Below are 18,340 nucleotides of genomic sequence, written 5' to 3' on the forward strand. Positions count from 1 at the left end.
AGAAACTAATAAATTGTAATGAAAAATTTCTTTTTACCGGTGCTTGGGTTTAAATCCTGGTCCTCACGCTTTCTACTCAAGCAATTTCTCTTTAGCTTCATTCTAAAGACCGTGTTTTAGGTTCTGAAGGTGCATTCCTTTAAAATAAACCGACTACCAAGGTTCCCGAACTTATTCACTGCACAATTTGTAAAATGTGAATAGTAATATATCAATAACTTCCACAACAGGCAAGAACACTTGGTGCAGCAGGCATGCTTACAAACCGTTTATTCTTCTCAACAAACAGGTGAAAGAGTAGCGGGGAATGTATATTACAAGGAAGGAGAGGAGGAAAATATAATATACGCGACCGCAGCGTAAAGTGGAGGGGGGCGGAAGGAAAGAAAATGAAGACGTGCACAAACACACAGTAGAGAACACGCGCATGGACAAGAAAAAGAATGTGTCCGTCCTTTTCAATTGCAATACCCTAGGTAGTTTCTCCTCATCGGAGACATGTGACTAGCTCAAAGTTTGATGCATACCGTAACCTGGAAGTATGGAATGCTTCCTTCTACCCGCAGCACTAACTGCTGCGATCATGAAGGTCTCATCAGTTGGCCCTCCAGACAATGTGTGCGGGCCCGAGGTACGGCCCTCTTTAGTGTCACAGCAGTAACCACACGTGCAGCATTCCATTATGTCTGTTCTACAGTCTAAAGCCAGCCGCCCAGGCTAGCATTAGTTGAGGAGCACTTCTTGCATCAGTACCCCGTACATCTGAAGCTCTACAACCACCTCGTCCAGACAGTGCAACCACGAGAGTCTTCTCGCATGGTTCAACAGCAGCATACATCTTGAAGAAACAAACTGTTTAGCAGCAGTTACTGAGAGCAATATCAAAGCTCCATTCTGCTGGGTGACCAAATCGTACTTATGCTCTGTCACTGAGACATTAAGGTATGAATTTAAAAAATCACAACGACCTTTAAGAGGCCTGCAGTTCAGTTTTCGTCAATGAAACTTTGCTGAAAGCCGACAGTGGTCTTGTTTCAACTTGGCCAGTTGTGCCAAAGTACAGCCCCACTTAATTTTTCAGCTTTTCCATTCAGCCATCAAAAAAATACTTTAGGAAGCAAGTTTAGGAATACAAGCCAGCTTACGTAACAATAAAGCAGCCCACTGCTAAATCAATGCACAGTGTAATATCACAACACAGCTCAATGCAAACATGTACTCCATGCTACCAGCACACACAAGATTGTGCCAACCTGTCCAATCTTTAGGCACTTGCAGCAATTTGACAATGTTTCCCAGCAGCATCTTAACTTCAATGAAGAGTTTAACTATCAGTGTCTAACAAGTTGTGCGGCTACCGTCTGAAATTGCTTGCAAAGCCTATATAGCCAGGTAAAATGTACATGCAGAGAAAAAAATACATCTTGTGTCACTTTCCATTGCCTCGACCAACAGCTACTAAACATAAAAGAGCCAAGTGCTGCAAATCAATATCTGGAGCACAGAACAAAATTCTAAGATTTCTGTCCTCCATGCACTCCTATTGGCCCACAAGTGTAAAGACCTCCACCGATAAATTGTAGCGTAATTGCTGCGATGTGTAGACAGGAATACATATGCAGCACATAATTTTCCATTTCCCTTGACAAGATCACTGTGTGCTCCTTTACACTGTTCAAGAAGGTGTGGTTTAATCTTTACATGTTCTATCGATCGCAAACAATGCACCCATTTTACAAGATTTCTCAATTTGCTGAAATTAAAACCTATTCACCAGCACACATTCACATAGCATAGACGTGCAGGCATCCTGACCAATTCAATAGCCATAGCCGTGGCATTGACCAAGTACTTCATTTGAGAAATTTATGATGCAACACTACGCTAAAGAGAGACAACACACAGGAAAGATAATAAAAGGATTTTGCTTGTCCGTGTATCCTTTATCATCCCATCTCTTTTTGAAGCTTTTTGACGCCGCGTCTAATGTGAGCACCGGAAAATGCTATTCCAGACACTAATAGATGCTGCCAGTATAGTGCAACATTTAGCATGTTAAACCAGCGCTCAATATTAGAAGAGGCAAAATGCGAGCATAACAAACGAACGCCTGCACAGAAAGGGAAAACTGGCATCCTGCAACTCAACATGTGGTAGTTATTCTATGTCACAACGACACCATAGGAATATTGCCAACTCAAAGTTGCCACTTATAGGATGCTCAACAAAGAAAGTGCAAACATTGTGGAATTCACAAACACCCAACACAATGCTCGCATGAGCACTCACATTCTTGGGCAGACGATTGAGATCTGCGAGAAAATCTTGAGTAATAGTGGTAGCTGCCAAACACATACGGCAGAATTACAGTGCAGGGCCAATAAATGATGCTCGCAATTTGTAATAACTGTACAGTACTGTGGCAGGTTGTGCTTGCCAGAACAAATCATGCACTGAAGTTCAGTTAGTACTTCTCGTTTCGTTTTAGCCACAGCTTTCAGTAAATATTGTTAGTCTGCATTTTGTCCTCAACAGTCATTACCTTGAACTCCCAGCAAAAGGAACTTCCCGTACTCAAGACAGGCCTCGTTAACAGCGCTGTGTGCCTCATCTGGTACCACAGTCGTGGATGGAGGCTCCTCGACAAGCGCTAAAAAATGGAGATGCCTGATGCGTTGGAGGCGCACTTCGGTATATAGACACTGGCAGAACCCGATTATAAAGCTTTCGTTTGTGAATCGCTGTAGTCTCAATGAAGTGCAGTCGAGGGGCAGCACTGCAGTCCACTTTCTTTAGTCAAGAAGGCTATGCACTGTTTAAAACAATGCTTAAATATGGGGCTAACAAATGATCTATGTTGTAGCCCCGCAACTCAGTTCCACTTGTGACCGTCGGGTTTTGATTGGCAAGCACATAGCAAGTGCGCATGGGAGCTTCTAGTACTGGCCAATGTCCTCGTAGTTACGTGGTTCTGGAATCTGCAACGGTAGGAAATGTACAAAATGTATCCCTAGACTAGGGGCCTTCCTTCACTCTTTTAAAAGCTAACTGCAACGAAATCTCAATCTGGTAAAACAGGTCATACATGGCTAGCATGTATATTGACATACTGCTATGTATTGACGTGCTCCTCTTGGTGCATTTCAGTATGTTCTCGTTACTATACCAGGAAATCTTCCCTTGGCAGCATTACTTATATTATTATTTCGGTAATTTTACGAGAAACTAAATAATGTAATACATATTTAGGATCAGTATTTTTTGGGAAATAGACGAAGGCATTAAAAACCAGGTTCAAGATTTTGCTAGAGTAGAACTTTTAGTGAAAATAAGATGGTCAACCAACAGCAGCTGACAGAGCTGGCCAACTGAATGAGAGGAGCAATGCATGAGACCGTGCGGTGGAGATGCAAGTACCGCAGTCGTGGATGGAGGCTACTTCAGCAAGACTTCCACTTCTTGCACTAAACAGGACAGAGCTCAAGCAGCATTCCACAAACTCAAGTTGGCTACTACTATCTCTGCAGCCGAAGTTTCTGGTCAGTGACGAAGCAGGTCCACGTATTCATACAGCACAGTAGAATCGACATTTGGACAAGTTGATACTGCCTAAACCTCTTGAAGGGGTAACACGACAAAGGACACAAGGCAGGAAGAAAGATGTGTTCCTACCTGCCTTGTGTCCTTTATTGTGCTTCAAGATGTGCCTACACTACATCACTTTCAGAACACCGATGTAAGTTTTCTGTAAAGTACAAATAAAGAATGCCACTGGCTGACAGAGTTCTAGACAGTAATCTCGAGGACCGTATTGCAAGCATCCGATGGTTCTTTAAATTTCATGACATCAACTGAAGGGCTGTGTACGTGTGATAGTAGTAATCCAATTTGATGTGTTCTATGGCCACTGCTGCTTTTTCCATATGTAATTGTGTTGATAATGAAAAAGGGTCCAAGGCAGTTTAGGGGATGCAAGCCTCGCTCATCGCTACCTTCTTGCAAGATATGCAAAAGATTTGTGCACATTTATTTCTCTCATGCGCCTGCTGCTGATATGATTTTTGTAGAGAACAGTGGTAAACATTGTTGTTACACCATTATGATACTGTATATTCTTACGCATTGTTCACAAGAAAACAGTATTTTCCCAATTATACACTTTTCTTCCCTTCATTTCTAAAGCATGTGCTGTTCTCGCAGTCGAGAAAGGAACTGCACTCACGCAGTTTCCATTCTGCATGTGTTTTTAATGCACACACTACGTACCTTTGCCCTTTTGTTGTGTAAAGGCCATGCACGTAAAAAAACGAGCGAGATAGACTTAACGTTAGGCCTAATGTTAGGCTTAATGCTAGGCCTAAGTGATAATTTAGGCCTATTGAAACCCCATACAGAGCTTCCGAAATGGAAATGTTCCTACAGATAGTGCTTAAATCTCTGCCACACACACACACTAACATCATACACGCTATCTGCATGCAGGTCTTAGCGAGTGATCGAAATTTCAAAACCCGCAAAGCACTCGCATTGCTCAAAAACTCTGTTTCTTTAACTTCATTACCTACAGTGAAAGTAAACGTACTTCACCACTGTTTCTCCTTGTTTTGCAAGAGAAATCAATGCTGGACTTCTTGTGCAAGGTGAAGCATGCAAGCAGAAATAAGCAGACTTGCCTACTAAGAACAGCTTGGTTGTTCCTTCTTAATCAGTACAGCTGATCATGCAACATATATGTTGGTCGTCTTGGTTAGGAGCTCCTTGAGTACACACAACTAATTCAAGGCACTGAAACAACAAACCACACTTGCTACAACAGCACATTGTGGACAGATATGTCGAAGCAAGAAGTCAGAACCACATGACACCGAAAAACCTTGCCAGCATGAAAGGCAGGCTTCAAGTCTAAAAAAAAAACGAAACTTGCGAAAATGAGTGTAGAACGACAGCCCTATTATGACAAACAACCTTTTTTTTTTGTACAAGTCATCAAAACCGGTGCTAATCTCGAACTGTGATGTTTCAAAGCAACGTGAAGTGTTAATTTCTAATTCCTTTTTTTTTTGCCCCAGTTAGGCATGCGTTATCTTTTGATGGTGTCTGTACAAATGCGTTCGATTCACCAGGTATTCAAGGCTTCCTAACGCAGGGGCTTACATGCACCGAGCTCGTGCCCAGACAGCACTCTGGCCATAAACAATGACACCATCGAGCGAATCAGAACACAGTGACACACCTTTAAGTATACCGCATGCGCGTTATGCTGCATTTCTCGACAAAACCTGTGCACTAGGAGGACATTACAAAAGAAAAAAAAAAAAAGGGGAAAGGAAATCGTGGCACTGATGAGTAAATGTCCCAACCACCCGTCTTCTTCTAACTCACAGAGACAATTACTACCACTGCCAAAATATAGTGAGAAGTGAGCACTGCAACTAGGCCTAAACTTCAGAGCCTGCCACATCCACCTGCCACACATTGCATCCGAGCGTCGTCTGCACAGCCATCTGTTCTTGGAGCTTGTCATGCAAATTCTATGCTCTGAGTGAGGCATTCTCGTCTCCTCGTTTAGCCGCACGCTCGCGTCTGCTACCCCTGTCCTCTGCAACAGCCTGCAATTTGTAGCTAGCATGAAACCAGTATTAAGCCATGGGGAGCATAAAATTTGGTCGGATTTCCATAGGCATCACAGTAAAGCAGCAGACGACACACGCAGCTTACGTCGTAATCTAGAGCACACGACACAGACAGCGGGGAGCCACCGTCGATTGGTCAACGACCAAAGCCCAGATGTGGGCATTAGAGCTCTCCGGATAGATGGCACACAGTGAAGATGCCAGAAGACTTGCTGCGAAATGTGTGGGGGCTGGACCATGTGGTGGCACTCGCAGAGGCTCCTGAGGTGGAAGTGCAGCAGACGCAGGTGTGTGTTTGTGTGTTACAGCAGCAGTACTGTCAACCTGCGGCGGCGGCGACGGTGGAGTGGTGGTGGCAGCGGTGGTGGTGTCCTCGGGTCTCCTTGCCGGGTGGCTGTTGTCATCATGAGGTGGCGGAGGCGGCTGTGTCCACGGGGCAGTCCACTTCGCCGGAATGTGAGTGGCTTTCCTCCTCGATCGCATAGCTCAGCTTGTATTTCAGGCGTACCTTGTCCTGTAACAGGGAGATCAGGGGACGCATGGTTAAGCGCTTCAACAAAATCCTTGTGACAATAAAGCTTGCAGTTGTGACGCTTGTGACAAGACAAGCTTGGGCTTTTGACACCTGTGACAATAAAAAGCACTTGTGGCACTGAACTGCACTGCTCATCACTGAATTTGCTGTGAAATATAAGTATCACTAGCGCCTAGGTTAGACCAGCATATTATTACCGCAGTTTCTTGCCCTACATAACTAATGCCAAGTTACATGTAAGATTACTATAAGTTTCTTGCATCACAATGAGAAAGTTGCCCAAGCAAGTGTTAGCTCCATGGGCTCCACCGAGATATCAAGATATCGCTACCGAGATATCAAGAACTATGTTGTGATACGATTGAGGTTCTATAAATTCGGGTTTCCCCGCAGCTCGTATAACAAGTACCAACAATGCGAACCACCACTTAGGCATCAAAATCTACAAGAGAGCCATTGGTGTCCAATCACAGGCATGCCGCTTGTGTCCCTGTCACATTGACCAAATGACTTTTCTACAGCAGACTCTCAAGAATTTAAAATCTGATAACTGAAACAAATATGAAAGTTTTGGTTGGTCTGATATGTTTTTAATGTCTTTTAAAGCCGCTTAATTCAATCTGCCCTACCGCACAAGTTCAGTTAATTCAAACTTTCTGCTTGTCCATGCCTAGAAATATCTGCTGCCTTTGTTGCTTCTAACTGAACATTTGGTTTCTATGTCACTAACAGTCACAAATAAAGCCAATTGCTTGCCTACAACATGGCCGAACCGTGCACACACACAATCACATGCTGACCGAGGAGGAAAAAAAAAACCGTAACGGTCTGGCGTTGGTCTATTGTGTGCCAAACGCTTCTTAAGGCCTGAACACACTAGCAGAAGAATGCGAGCGGCGCGCCAGCGGCAGCAACACGCTACTGCGGCGGTACGGTCACATCATCTCGTGGCGAGCCACTCCCACCAAGGTGCATTTTTGGGGGGTCACGCCAATTTACAGCACACTGCAAATGGATTACAGTCGCCGACCGATAAATCGGACTCCAATAATTCGGACATGCTCGGTAATTTGGACAGTCGCGCGGCACCGCCGATGATCCCATAGAAGTAATGTGTAAAGACGACCGATATTTCAGACAGCTGTGAGATCTACATTCGATAATCCGGACCCTGACCGAGACTGTCGCGCACGCCGAATCGCCAGCCATTATCTCCTCCGGCACCCGTACCATACAAAGTATGGCCTCAGAGATCAACACGAAAGCTAATTGGTGATATATGAGGCTTTATTTCGATCGTTACGTTATGCCTCAGAGATCTCTAATTGGAAATACCGATCTTGGAGGCACTGGTCAACTATGGGAAATCGTATCGACATCGCGAACATCCTATATTCCGGTTCCTGTATCCCCGCGCTGCGCTGCTATCGCCGCCATTCTGTCGAATGTGTCTGCGGTAAAACGTTCTGCGCGCGCGTTCATTTTTATCTTGGGACTTGCTTTATTTTACGCTCCGCTGTCTCAAACGATCTCAGTTAAATGGCGCCAACGGTGCCCTCACAGCCAGTGCCGAAGGCCGCGCCGACGACAACGAAACGTAGCAGATACAGTCAATGCCGATTTTTCGGACTCCCGATTTTCCGGACATGCTCGAAAATTCGGATGCTTTCGCGGCACCGTCACCAGCCCCATAGACGTCAATGGTCAAGAACGTCAGAAATTTCGGACGCTAGAACTTTTCGGCGTCCGATTTTTCGGACTTTCTGCCCAAATTGCAGGTCCGAAAGGCAATAATTGAAGCCCCCACCTCTGCCGCGTCTATCATCTCGTAGGTTCGAACCAGCGCTTTCGCGAGTCAACCTGTTTACAACAGTAGCAGAGTCCGAAAGTCAGTTTTGTCGCGATGCTGAAGTGTTATGGGGTAAAGCGGACCGGAAATTCAAAGGGGCCACTATCACGACGCTGTGCGGCGATGTCTTTGCGGATAAGCAGTGGAAATGCACGGAGGCGTGATGGCGGCAGGTGGCAAACGCGCCAGTGCGGCTCAATCGCTGACAAGCCTTACGATAAGCATCTTCAGTCAACTGCTCGATAGTGCATGTGGCCTGGTGCAGTTGCATGCGTAGTGCACGCAATTGATAGGCGAGAACCCAAACGCGCTGCGCCGCCATTCATGCTGCCTCTTTGTGCGACCGCCAAGTGCGCCGCACAGACGCGTTGCCTTCACGAACGAAACCAGCTCGTCATCGTACAGCGATCACATGACACTGGCGGAGATACAGGTGGACTTGGTTGCACGTAAGCGGAAGTGCGGGCAGCAACGCATTGACAAACTTTTTTCGGCCACCGGGACCCTGAAGTGTCAGTAAAAAGTTTTTTTTCTGACGCATTCGTTTTTTCGGACATTCGATAATTCTGACTTATTTACGTTCCCCGTGGAGTACGAATTATCGGTCGTCGACTGTATGTTGGCCCCCAGAAGCCTGAGCAAGCCAAACCAGCGCTAAACGAGTTTCCCTATCAATCAGTCTAACTCACTTTGGCAGGGTTGGCGATCAGCATGACTTGAGTGATGGCAGCAGCAGGCAGGATGGGGTTGTGAGGTGGCAGCTCAGTCGCCGTCGGCGGTTGCACCTTGATCCGCATCGTCTGCTTGGGATGCACGAAGGACAACACAAGCAGTGGGGAAGTGAAGCATGGGTAATAATTTGGGCTAGCTGGTGGCTTCTGGGGTCAGTTGCAGAATGAGCGAAGAATAAAAGGGCAGCGTACAATTCATGTAGCGCCTGCATAATGTGACAATTTTTTTTCGCAGAAGATTTACCCTGTGGAGCGATTGCACCTCTATATTAGGGTCATTTTCTTTTTTCCAATGCGCGTTCATCGTGCAAGTAAACATGGTATGCATGCAAGTACTACTAGGTGACTCATCTGGGACTCCTGAAAAACTCATGCGAAAGGATCTTCAACAGTGGCTAGAATTATGACTGCCCACTCTCGCTGAAATTTTCATGGGTTTCTCTCATAAAAGCTACAATAAATTCATCATCCTGCTCCAAATAATCAAACTACACTCATCCATCAATACATCGGTATGCAAAAATATACATGCACGATCATTTCTTTACAAGTGAAACCTTTTGAACTCATTTGAAAGACAGTGTAATTTAAACACGATTATTTAAAAGTCATTTAAATGTTTTCCAATGGTACGGAAAGAACGACTGCCCCCCAATGCAATGCTTACCTTGGGCACGACAGCTTGAAAGGCGATCCGGCGCACGGGTAGACTGCTCTGACTCGTGATGGACACGACAAGCACCGACACGTGCTCCTGGGGCCGGTTTCGTGCAATGTGTATCACTGCACGCACCCCATTCTCCTCGTGCAGGTTCAGAGGAGCCTGTGAGCCTGCATTCACCATAAAGAAGAGATCGTTTCGAGAGGTCTCGTGCGAACTGCATGACAAATCTAATCAGAGCATGATCCAAAGCAATGCACTGTGTATGAGAGACACAGGAAGCGAGTGTTCCAGGTTCACCTGGAACAACACCTGGCACTTCTTGATATGACATCAAGGAAAAAGACTAAATTATGTTAGACTCCTTGAGAATTCCTTAAAATTTCTATTTGAGCTAATTTCTCAGTAGAATGTTTATTGCTAGGATAGTAAACAAATACCAAGCTTCTTTTACATTTCTTTTAAAGGGGTACTGACACAAAAATTTTGGCCTCGTGTTTCTTTGCTGCAATGTGTTGCTGGGGGCCTGTTAGTCATAACACGGCACATCGTTTGCTGCAGCGTGCGACAGATAATTAATTACAGGCTCCTCATTACCGACCAATGTCAGTTTCGGTTTCAAAAACGACAAGCCTCCGGGTGCAATTATCACCCCCTAGCGGGTGCAGCGCTCGATCACGTCAACACACACAACTGTGACGCACTTCCACGCTGTTCGCGAGCAACTGCCGAGAAGTAGGCTGCTGGAGTGAACGCGGCAAAAAAACATGGCGGCTATGATGTCATCATAACTTGTTGCAGTGTGGTCACGCGAGGGTAGTAGGGGGTTTGAGGGTGTCAGTAGCGCGAGGATGTCGATCACTCGCGCAAACTTCAAAATTCATTTAAAATAACTTCCAAGCTATATTCGCTGTTGGTACTTTGCAGATGATATACGCATCTTCACTGGAATCGATCCCGCAGGCTATTTTGGCCGTGAAATTTTGTGTCAGTACCCCCTTTAAGAGATACATTAACATAAATTCTCCACTTTCAATGCTTTCTGTTGAGGCCATCATGGTAACTATTGTTTAGACTCCCTTTAAAGAGCCGGAGTTTCGCTTCTCTATTCTACATGCCACTTGTGCCTCCATTCGTGAAACATGGTCGCATGGCTCACCCGGCTGTATCTGCTCCAGGGGCACAAACAGGTCGTTCAAGAGGTTGTCCGTGGCCATCTTGGAAGGGGAGACCGGCGGATGCCCCTCCATGGGAGCCAGCATAGACGGTCCGAGGGGCAGAGTCTTAGGGCCGACGCTCACGGACTGGAAGACTCCTGCCGAAGCCGGAATGTTGCCGGAGCTCGCGGCAGTCAGCAGGGGCCGCGACATCTGGTTCAGTGGAATCTTCTGTGGCGTGCTGCGTGTCAACGAGATATTCTCACATTTTCCGTGCCAAAACTGCAACCATTGCCTGAGGCACGCCGCAGTGAGGGACTTCAGATTAACCATTTCCTTGTCGAGGAGGAATGTGTGTTGGGGACAACCTTCCGCCATTATGCAGCCAAAGTTGCAAAGCCAGAGCGTGTTTATGATAGCTGGCAGCAAGTTGTCTTTCCATCCGTTTTAATTTCTTCACATGTACAGTAGACTCTCGTTAAACGGAACCTGAAGGGACCCATAAAATGTGTTCCATTTAAGAGGAGTTCCGTTTACTGAGAGATGAACAGGAGTGCAGAATCCAAGTATGAAACCAATTATATTAGATGCAGCTGTTCCGTTTAAGCAGCAGTTCCGTTTAACAGATTTCCGTTTACTGAGAGTCTACTGTATATCATAATTACTACAAATGACGTCCCCTATACTTTCCTTGGCTTAATTGTCAGTTCATTCTCATTAAGGTTGGGAATAATGAAGCAAAACGAGCGATCTAAATTACCCTTTCCTTCACCGTTACACATAGCAGCTTTTGAAAATATTAGTGCCACGGTGCACTTGAAGATTCATAACAAATGATGTTACTTAGAAGGATCGATTGTTGGGCGAGTTGGTAATTCATGATGAAAGCAAATAGCGTGAAAAAAGTTCCATCAGGTTGTTTCCCCCTTCAGAAGTAGCAATTAAACGCTGGCGAAGTGCAGGTAGGAGGAGCAATCATGCGCTCTGCGAGGTGGTGGCGCCCTCTCTTGCGCGGCACAGGAGTCAACCGCATGTGTAAGAAGCATTTTTAGTAGAGCTGTGCGAATAGCAAAATTTTGGGTGCGAAGCGAATTCGAATAGTAAAGATTGAGTGCGAATCGAATTGAATAATTTCGAATAATTTTCGAATATTTCTCAAACATTTTTCGAATAATTCGAAGTGAAATTACAGAAAAAGTTGCAGAGAATCCCTAAGTATGTTCTTGTGAGATAGCAACATGAAAGTGTTTCTTTTCGCGAGGTTGATGAAGCGCTGGTGGGGTCATATTTCACAGTTGTCTTTTTTATCAAGAATGAGGCAATGTAGAGGCCGAATTGTATTTATGTACATGATTTGGTGCAACCAAAGTGTTGCCGACAACACTTTACACGTGATAGGCAGAGATGCCATTTCCTCAGCCTCTCCTTCTCTTTCAACTTCTGTGGAAGGCCAACTGATGTGGCAGACAAGGGTGTGCTCCCTTCAAGTCCGGAGTTCCAAATCTGCCTCGTAGACGTCGATATATAAGAACATCTGAAATATTGGATGCTAAAAAGCTTCGGCGTCCGATTTTTCGGACTTCCTGCCCAAATTTCAGGTCCAAAACAGCATTAATTGAGCCCCCAACTCTGCCACATCTTTCATCTCCATATTGGAACCAGCGTTTTCTTGAGTTAATACATTTGAGACCGTAGCGGAGCTTGAAAGGCAGCTTTGCCGCAATACGGGAGTGTGATGAGGTGAAGCATATTGAAAATCTAGGGACCACTTCCAATCAGACGTTGACTGTCTCTTGCCTAAGTTAGACCGTAACGGAGCTTGAAAGATAGCTTTGCCGCAATACGGGGGTGTAATGAGGTGAAGCATATCGAAAATCTAGGGACCACTTCCAACCGGACTTTGTCTCTTGACTAAGTTCGACCGTAACGGAGCTTGTAAGGCAGCTTTGCCGCAATACGAGAGTGTAATGAGGCGAAACATAATGAAAATCTAGGGACCACTTCCAAACGGACGTTGACTGTCTCTTGGCTAAGTTCGACCGCAACAAACCTTGAAAGGCAGCTTTGCCGCAATACGAGGGTGTGAGGCGGTGAAGCATATTGAAAATCTAGGGACCACTTCCAACCGGACTTTTTCTCTTGGCTAAGTTCGACCGTAAAGGAGCTTGAAAGGCAGCTTTGCCGCAATACGAGAGTGTAATGAGGTGAAGCATATTGAAAATCTGAAGGGGTCACTTTCAACCGGACTTTGACTGCATTTGTCTTTCGGAAGTCCGAATAGTTCGAATAGTAAAATTTCAGTGCGAATCGAATCGAATAGCAAACACTATTCGAAAAATATTCGAAATTTCGAATATTCGCACACCCCTAATAGAGCTGTGCAAATAGCAAAATTTTTGGTGCGATGCGAATTCGAATAATAAAGATTGAGTGCGAATCGAATCGTATAATTTCGAATAATTTTCGAATATTTCTCAAACATTTTTCGAATAATTCGAAGTGAAATTACAGAAAAAGTTGCAGTGAATCCCTAAGTATGTTCTTGTGAGATAGCAACATGAAAGTGTTTCTTTTCACGAGGTTGATGAAGCGCTGGTGGGGTCATATTTCATAGTTGTCTTTCTTATCAAGAATGAGGCAATGTAGAGGCCAAATTGTATTTATGTACATGATTTGGTGCAGCCTAAGTGTTGCCGACAACACTTTACACGTGATAGGCAGAGATGCCATTTCCTCAGCGCCTCCTTCTTTTCAACTTCTGTGGAAGGCCAACTGATGTGGCAGACAAGGGTGTGCTCCCTTCAAGTCCGGAGTTCCAAATCTGCCTCGTAGACGTCGATATATAAGAACATTTGAAATTTTGGATGCTAAAAAGCTTCGGCGTCCGATTTTTCAGACTTCCTGCCTAAATTTCAGGTCCAAAACAGCATTAATTGAGCCCCCAACTCTGCAACGTCTTTCATCTCCATATTGGAACCAGCGTTTTCTTGAGTTAATACATTTGCGACCGTAGCGGAGCTTGAAAGGCAGCTTTGCCGCAATACGGGGGTGTGATGAGGTGAAGCATATTGAAAATCTAGGGACCACTTCCAAACGGACGTTGACTGTCTCTTGGCTAAGTTCGACCGTAACGGACCTTGAAAGGCAGCTTTGCCGCAATACGGGGGGTGTGAGTAGGTGAAGCATATTGAAAATCTAGGGACCACTTCCAATCAGACGTTGACTGTCTCTTGCCTAAGTTCGACCGTAACGGAGCTTGAAAGGCAGCTTTGCCGCAAGACAGGGGTGTGATGAGGTGAAGCATATTGAAAATCTAGGGACCACTTTCAACCGGACTTTGTCTCTTGGCTAAGTTCGACCGTAACGGAGCTTGAAAGGCAGCTTTGCCGCAATACGAGAGTGTAATGAGGTGAAGCATAATAAAAATCTGAAGGGGTCACTTTCAATTGGACGTGGACTGTATTTGGTTTTTGGAAGTTCGAATAGTTCGAATAGTAAAATTTCAGTGCGAATCGAATCGAATAGCAAACACTATTCGAAAAATATTCGAAATTTCGAATATTCGCACACCCCTAGTTTTTATGCTACCTTTAAGAGTATTGAGCCTCACGCAAGCCAATATTTCGTTATAGCTGATATCATAACTGCTCTCATGTTTTTGGTTTCATTATAAAAAGAATAAATGTCACTGAAAGCAAGTGTGACCAACCAAAGTTCATATTTAGGTTGCTATAACCGATAATTCGCTAAATTCTGACTGCATTTAAAAATAAATAAACATGAATAATAACGTGACCAACTCTGTTAAGTGTGTTAAGTGTCTGCTCACGTGGGGAAGTCTCCCTGGGAGCCAGGGTTGTGAGGCAGGGCCTGCTTGATGAGGGACTGGCCCAGGGCATCCAGCTCTTCCATGCCACGTGACTTGCCCAGTAGAGACCCACCTGGAGGAAGAGGCCATGGTTGCAGGCTAAAGACCGTTTCACACGACATAAAACACTGATTTTCAGGCTGGGAATTCACTCACAGCGAAAAAAACGGGCGATCGCTCTCGCCACAGAGGTCAGTTGCAAGCGACCAACATGTTAGAAATCTTTCGCTCTGTTCGCAATGGTGGAGCAATTTTTTTGGTCGGGACCCGTCGAAATTGTGCCGAGCCGGCTGAGCCCTCAAAACTGCACCGACGAGTTTATGTTATGGCTGCTGTTGCGCACTTTAAAATAGGTAGATTTAGATTGAAAGTGTTTTTAAATGACAAAACATGCATGCTCTTCACTACCGTTCATGAAAACTTTACAATATCATAACGCACATAATTTTACATCTTGTTTGAAAAGTTATGCAGTGTTTGCCACAAAGAATGGCAGCAAGCAACCATGTGCGCTGCACCAGTCCCAAAGCGAAAACCAAGGACCATTTGCAGCGCACGTTAAAGGAAACCACCATTAGTGATGCCTGCGAACAGAGTGAATAGAGCGAATGGAACGATTTTGTTCACTGCAATTGTATCATGTGTAACAGTCTTAAGGGGGGACGTGGGTCCTAAAATTTTTTCTTTATTTTTGAGTCAATATGAACCAAACTTCACTGTCTTGACCAGTTTTTTATGCTGATTTCAAATCTGTAATTAGTTTTTTAATAGCTGCACTAGTTCAAAAGATCTCGAGGTTCGAAAAAATAATTAGTGCCTGCTTCTTACGGGGCTTTTAGGCAATTTCGACCTACTAAAACCAATATGTAAGTGCATGGGCCCAATGCCCAGATCATGCTGTAGGGGGTGATGCTATTTTTATTCCCTTGAGAGCACTGTGAAGGTCAGAAAACATATGAACATTCACTGGTGGTTATTTTTTCTGATTCACTCTCATTAGTATATTTAATTAAAATTTGTAAAATGGTGCTAGAGTAATGCAAATAGCATCACCCCCCAGATCGTTTCAATACGAGTAAAATGATACCAAATTTGTGATGTTTACTCAGCAACAACATGGAAAAAAACCCCATAAGGCTGAGTGCGTTGAGCAAAAATATCAAACTGAGAAAAACGCATTTGAAGTTTCACACAACTGTAACTTTTGTGGAAGCGCAGCCACAGCACTAGTGGTTATATCATTTGATAGGTTTCTTCTTCACGAGAACAGCCATACCAAATATGTGACCATGACCTGCCAATGTACTGGCAAAATCTTCTTATAAAGCCACATAGTGCACCCAGTACCAGAGTGATAAACTCCACCTTTAGCAATTCATAGGCCTGTCCCAATTCCTTGCAAGCTAAAGAAATACAAAATTTGTCTATGAATGTGGCTTTGCAACAGGCAAATAAAATAGACAGAGAGATTAAGTCTAGAAAGCACGTGGGTTATTTATTAAACCAAAAATCAGTTATTATTGTCCAGCAATAGCACTTTGCTCAACAGCAGGCAAGGGCTGTACTCGGGGTCCCCTGCTGGTTTGTGTAATTTTGAAAGTCTGTGCTTGGTGTCACTACTGTATAAGTGCTCCTTTTGCAACTTCCAATGTCAGTTTTTAACCTTCTCAAGGCTGTGGAGCACAAATCAATTTCCCAAAGTGCAACACGGCGTCTCTGCAATTTCGGTGTTGCTCTGTCAGGTCGTGGTTGAAGCGACTACCATTGCACCCTTGTCGACAGTATTTGTGGCCCTAATTTAATGCATTTCACTTCAAGTGACATTAATTATCTTAGCACCGCTATCACCAGCTACCTTCTACGAGAAACGCTTCTCGCGCGAGTCGCACCTATGATAATGGAGCACAGGCTTTGAAAGCAGCCTATACACTCTGCCTTGAAAAAGGTCGCTGCTTGAGCCGAACTCGGAACGAAGCACAAGCCCAAAGAACGTTTTTATCACGGATAAGTCCACGCGGATAAATTCTGTGCCATTTTCCTTGCCGCCGCTCACCAACATCCAACGGCTTGAACTTCCGCTGCTTCGTTGCGCGCTGCGATGCCAAGCACTCCTCCCGTCGCCGTATTTCCCGCGCACTCGGCAGTCCCGCATAGTATGCCATACGAACGCGGTTTCGAATGCCACTGAAGCATTGCCTAATGATCCGATGGCTCCAGCTTGACCAAGGGGAACCGGGCGGTTCTCATAGACTCGACGTGGACTCGACGCTCCGGTAGCGACAAGTAGTTTCTGCATCGCGCCCTCGTACGCTTGGCGCGTCTTCTTTACACGAGAATCTCCGGAGGTGCCAACACAAAATAAGTGTCGGCGGGCCGCACGAACGCGAGCGTAAGCAGAGGAAGATGACACTTGTAACAACATACGAGCACACGACACCGGCAACACGGCAGCCGTGAGCGCAGAACAAAAATACAAAAACAAAATGGCCGCCTCGGGCTGCGCCAGCCAATGGGAGGCGCGAGAGAAGGGGCTCGCCTCGCGCGCGCGCGCTCTGGCCAATGAGCGTTCTACAACCACCCTTCGGAAAAGCGCCGATAGTGGCCGTTCTGTTGCAGCGACGCCATTTTGAAACGCCGCAAAATGTACACAAAGAAAACAGCTTCAAAACAAGCCAAAGATGGCGGCGATCCACCAGCTGCTGCGCCCGCGGCGCGCGCGGGAAGTTTGAACAAATTTTGCCTGTTGAGATGCATTTTGCGGCTCCCGTGGCGTCTTAAAAATAAGTTTTAACCCATTTCCCGGGCGAAATCGGCGATAATATTTTGAGGGCAGCTGCTTAGGGGTGCAAACATGCCTAAAATGCGTTTTTCTCAAAACTGATTTTCTGTCCATTTTTTACTATTCTAAGACCCGCGTCCCCCCTTAAGCAGAAAAGTGCCTGCTTGTCCTATGTAATGATACACTCAAACCTCATTATAACAAAGTCACATCTGCTCCGAAAATAACTTCGTTATATCCGAAAATTCGTTATAAACGTTTATTTGTAACACTGTAGCTGTGACAAGACTATTCTTAATGTACTTCGTTATAACCGATAATTCGTTATATCCGTGTTCGTTATATCGAGGTTTGAGTGTATATGGCACAATTTCACTCGTCATCTGGCTACTATGGGACCACAGGAGAAATAAAAAGTGTGTTTTTTAAATAAATAAAATAAATAAAATAAATAAAAACTAAGTTTTTTAATCATGCGTTACCAACTAGCCCACCTAGCCATTTTGTTAAAAAGTGTGTCTCTTATTTTTTGCTGACACCATCACTGACGCACAAACTGCTCAAATAATGCATGAATATTTGCTACTGCTTTTTAAGGGTCCAAAATTAGCAGGCCACTGTTTGACATTAGCGATGAGCTCAAATATGAGAAGACAGAATATCTGGACGCAAATGGGAGTGCGACAGCACCACGCCATTTTGTTTCCACGAACGGAAAGTGATAAGGTGCAACCACAGTTGGTGCAGCTGCAGGCTTTCACTGAAAACGTCTTTCTACAACCGCTACACTGTTTACACTCAACTTGAATATGTCACAGTGCAGCGGTGGAAGCGACCTTAACTCTTTTAGAGCAGCTCAAGGAGCAGGAATAATGCTGTTTCAGAGCAGCTTTGGAGCAGTAAAAGGTGTGTTTTGGAGCAATGCAAGTTTGTTTTGGAGCAGATTTCTAGGGCCAAACATCACTGTTAATTAAAATGTTTTATTTCTGATGAACACAAAAAACCCTAATGGTTTTTGACTAAACATTCAGAACTGCTGAACCAACCACACTTGCCACAAATTAAAAACACATATATATGTTCCCACCATTAAAACGTCACAGCTGACAGAGCAATAACTCAGAGAA

The 18,340-nt window shown here is 44.8% G+C and overlaps 1 protein-coding gene across 2 annotated transcripts in view; it reads right to left on the bottom strand.

Moving 5' to 3' along the window:
* Positions 1-253: 253 nt before the first annotated feature.
* LOC119399728 (ADP-ribosylation factor-binding protein GGA2) overlaps positions 254-18,340 on the bottom strand; it is a 51,757-nt gene continuing 33,670 nt past the window's right edge. Inside the window, exons 12-16 of one of the 2 annotated variants that reach the window (XM_037666565.2) lie at positions 14,396-14,507; positions 10,569-10,807; positions 9,416-9,579; positions 8,707-8,817; positions 254-6,147 (exon numbers count right to left, since the gene is read on the bottom strand). In XM_037666565.2, coding sequence (XP_037522493.1) covers positions 6,037-6,147; positions 8,707-8,817; positions 9,416-9,579; positions 10,569-10,807; positions 14,396-14,507 — 737 coding nt within the window. In that variant the 3' untranslated portion in view covers positions 254-6,036. Of the gene's footprint in view, positions 6,148-8,706; positions 8,821-9,415; positions 9,580-10,568; positions 10,808-14,395; positions 14,508-18,340 lie in introns of both variants that reach the window. The other variant, XM_037666562.2, reaches the window with a different exon arrangement.

Source organism: Rhipicephalus sanguineus, chromosome 7 (genome assembly GCF_013339695.2).
Source record: "Rhipicephalus sanguineus isolate Rsan-2018 chromosome 7, BIME_Rsan_1.4, whole genome shotgun sequence".
NCBI lineage: Eukaryota > Metazoa > Arthropoda > Arachnida > Ixodida > Ixodidae > Rhipicephalus > Rhipicephalus sanguineus.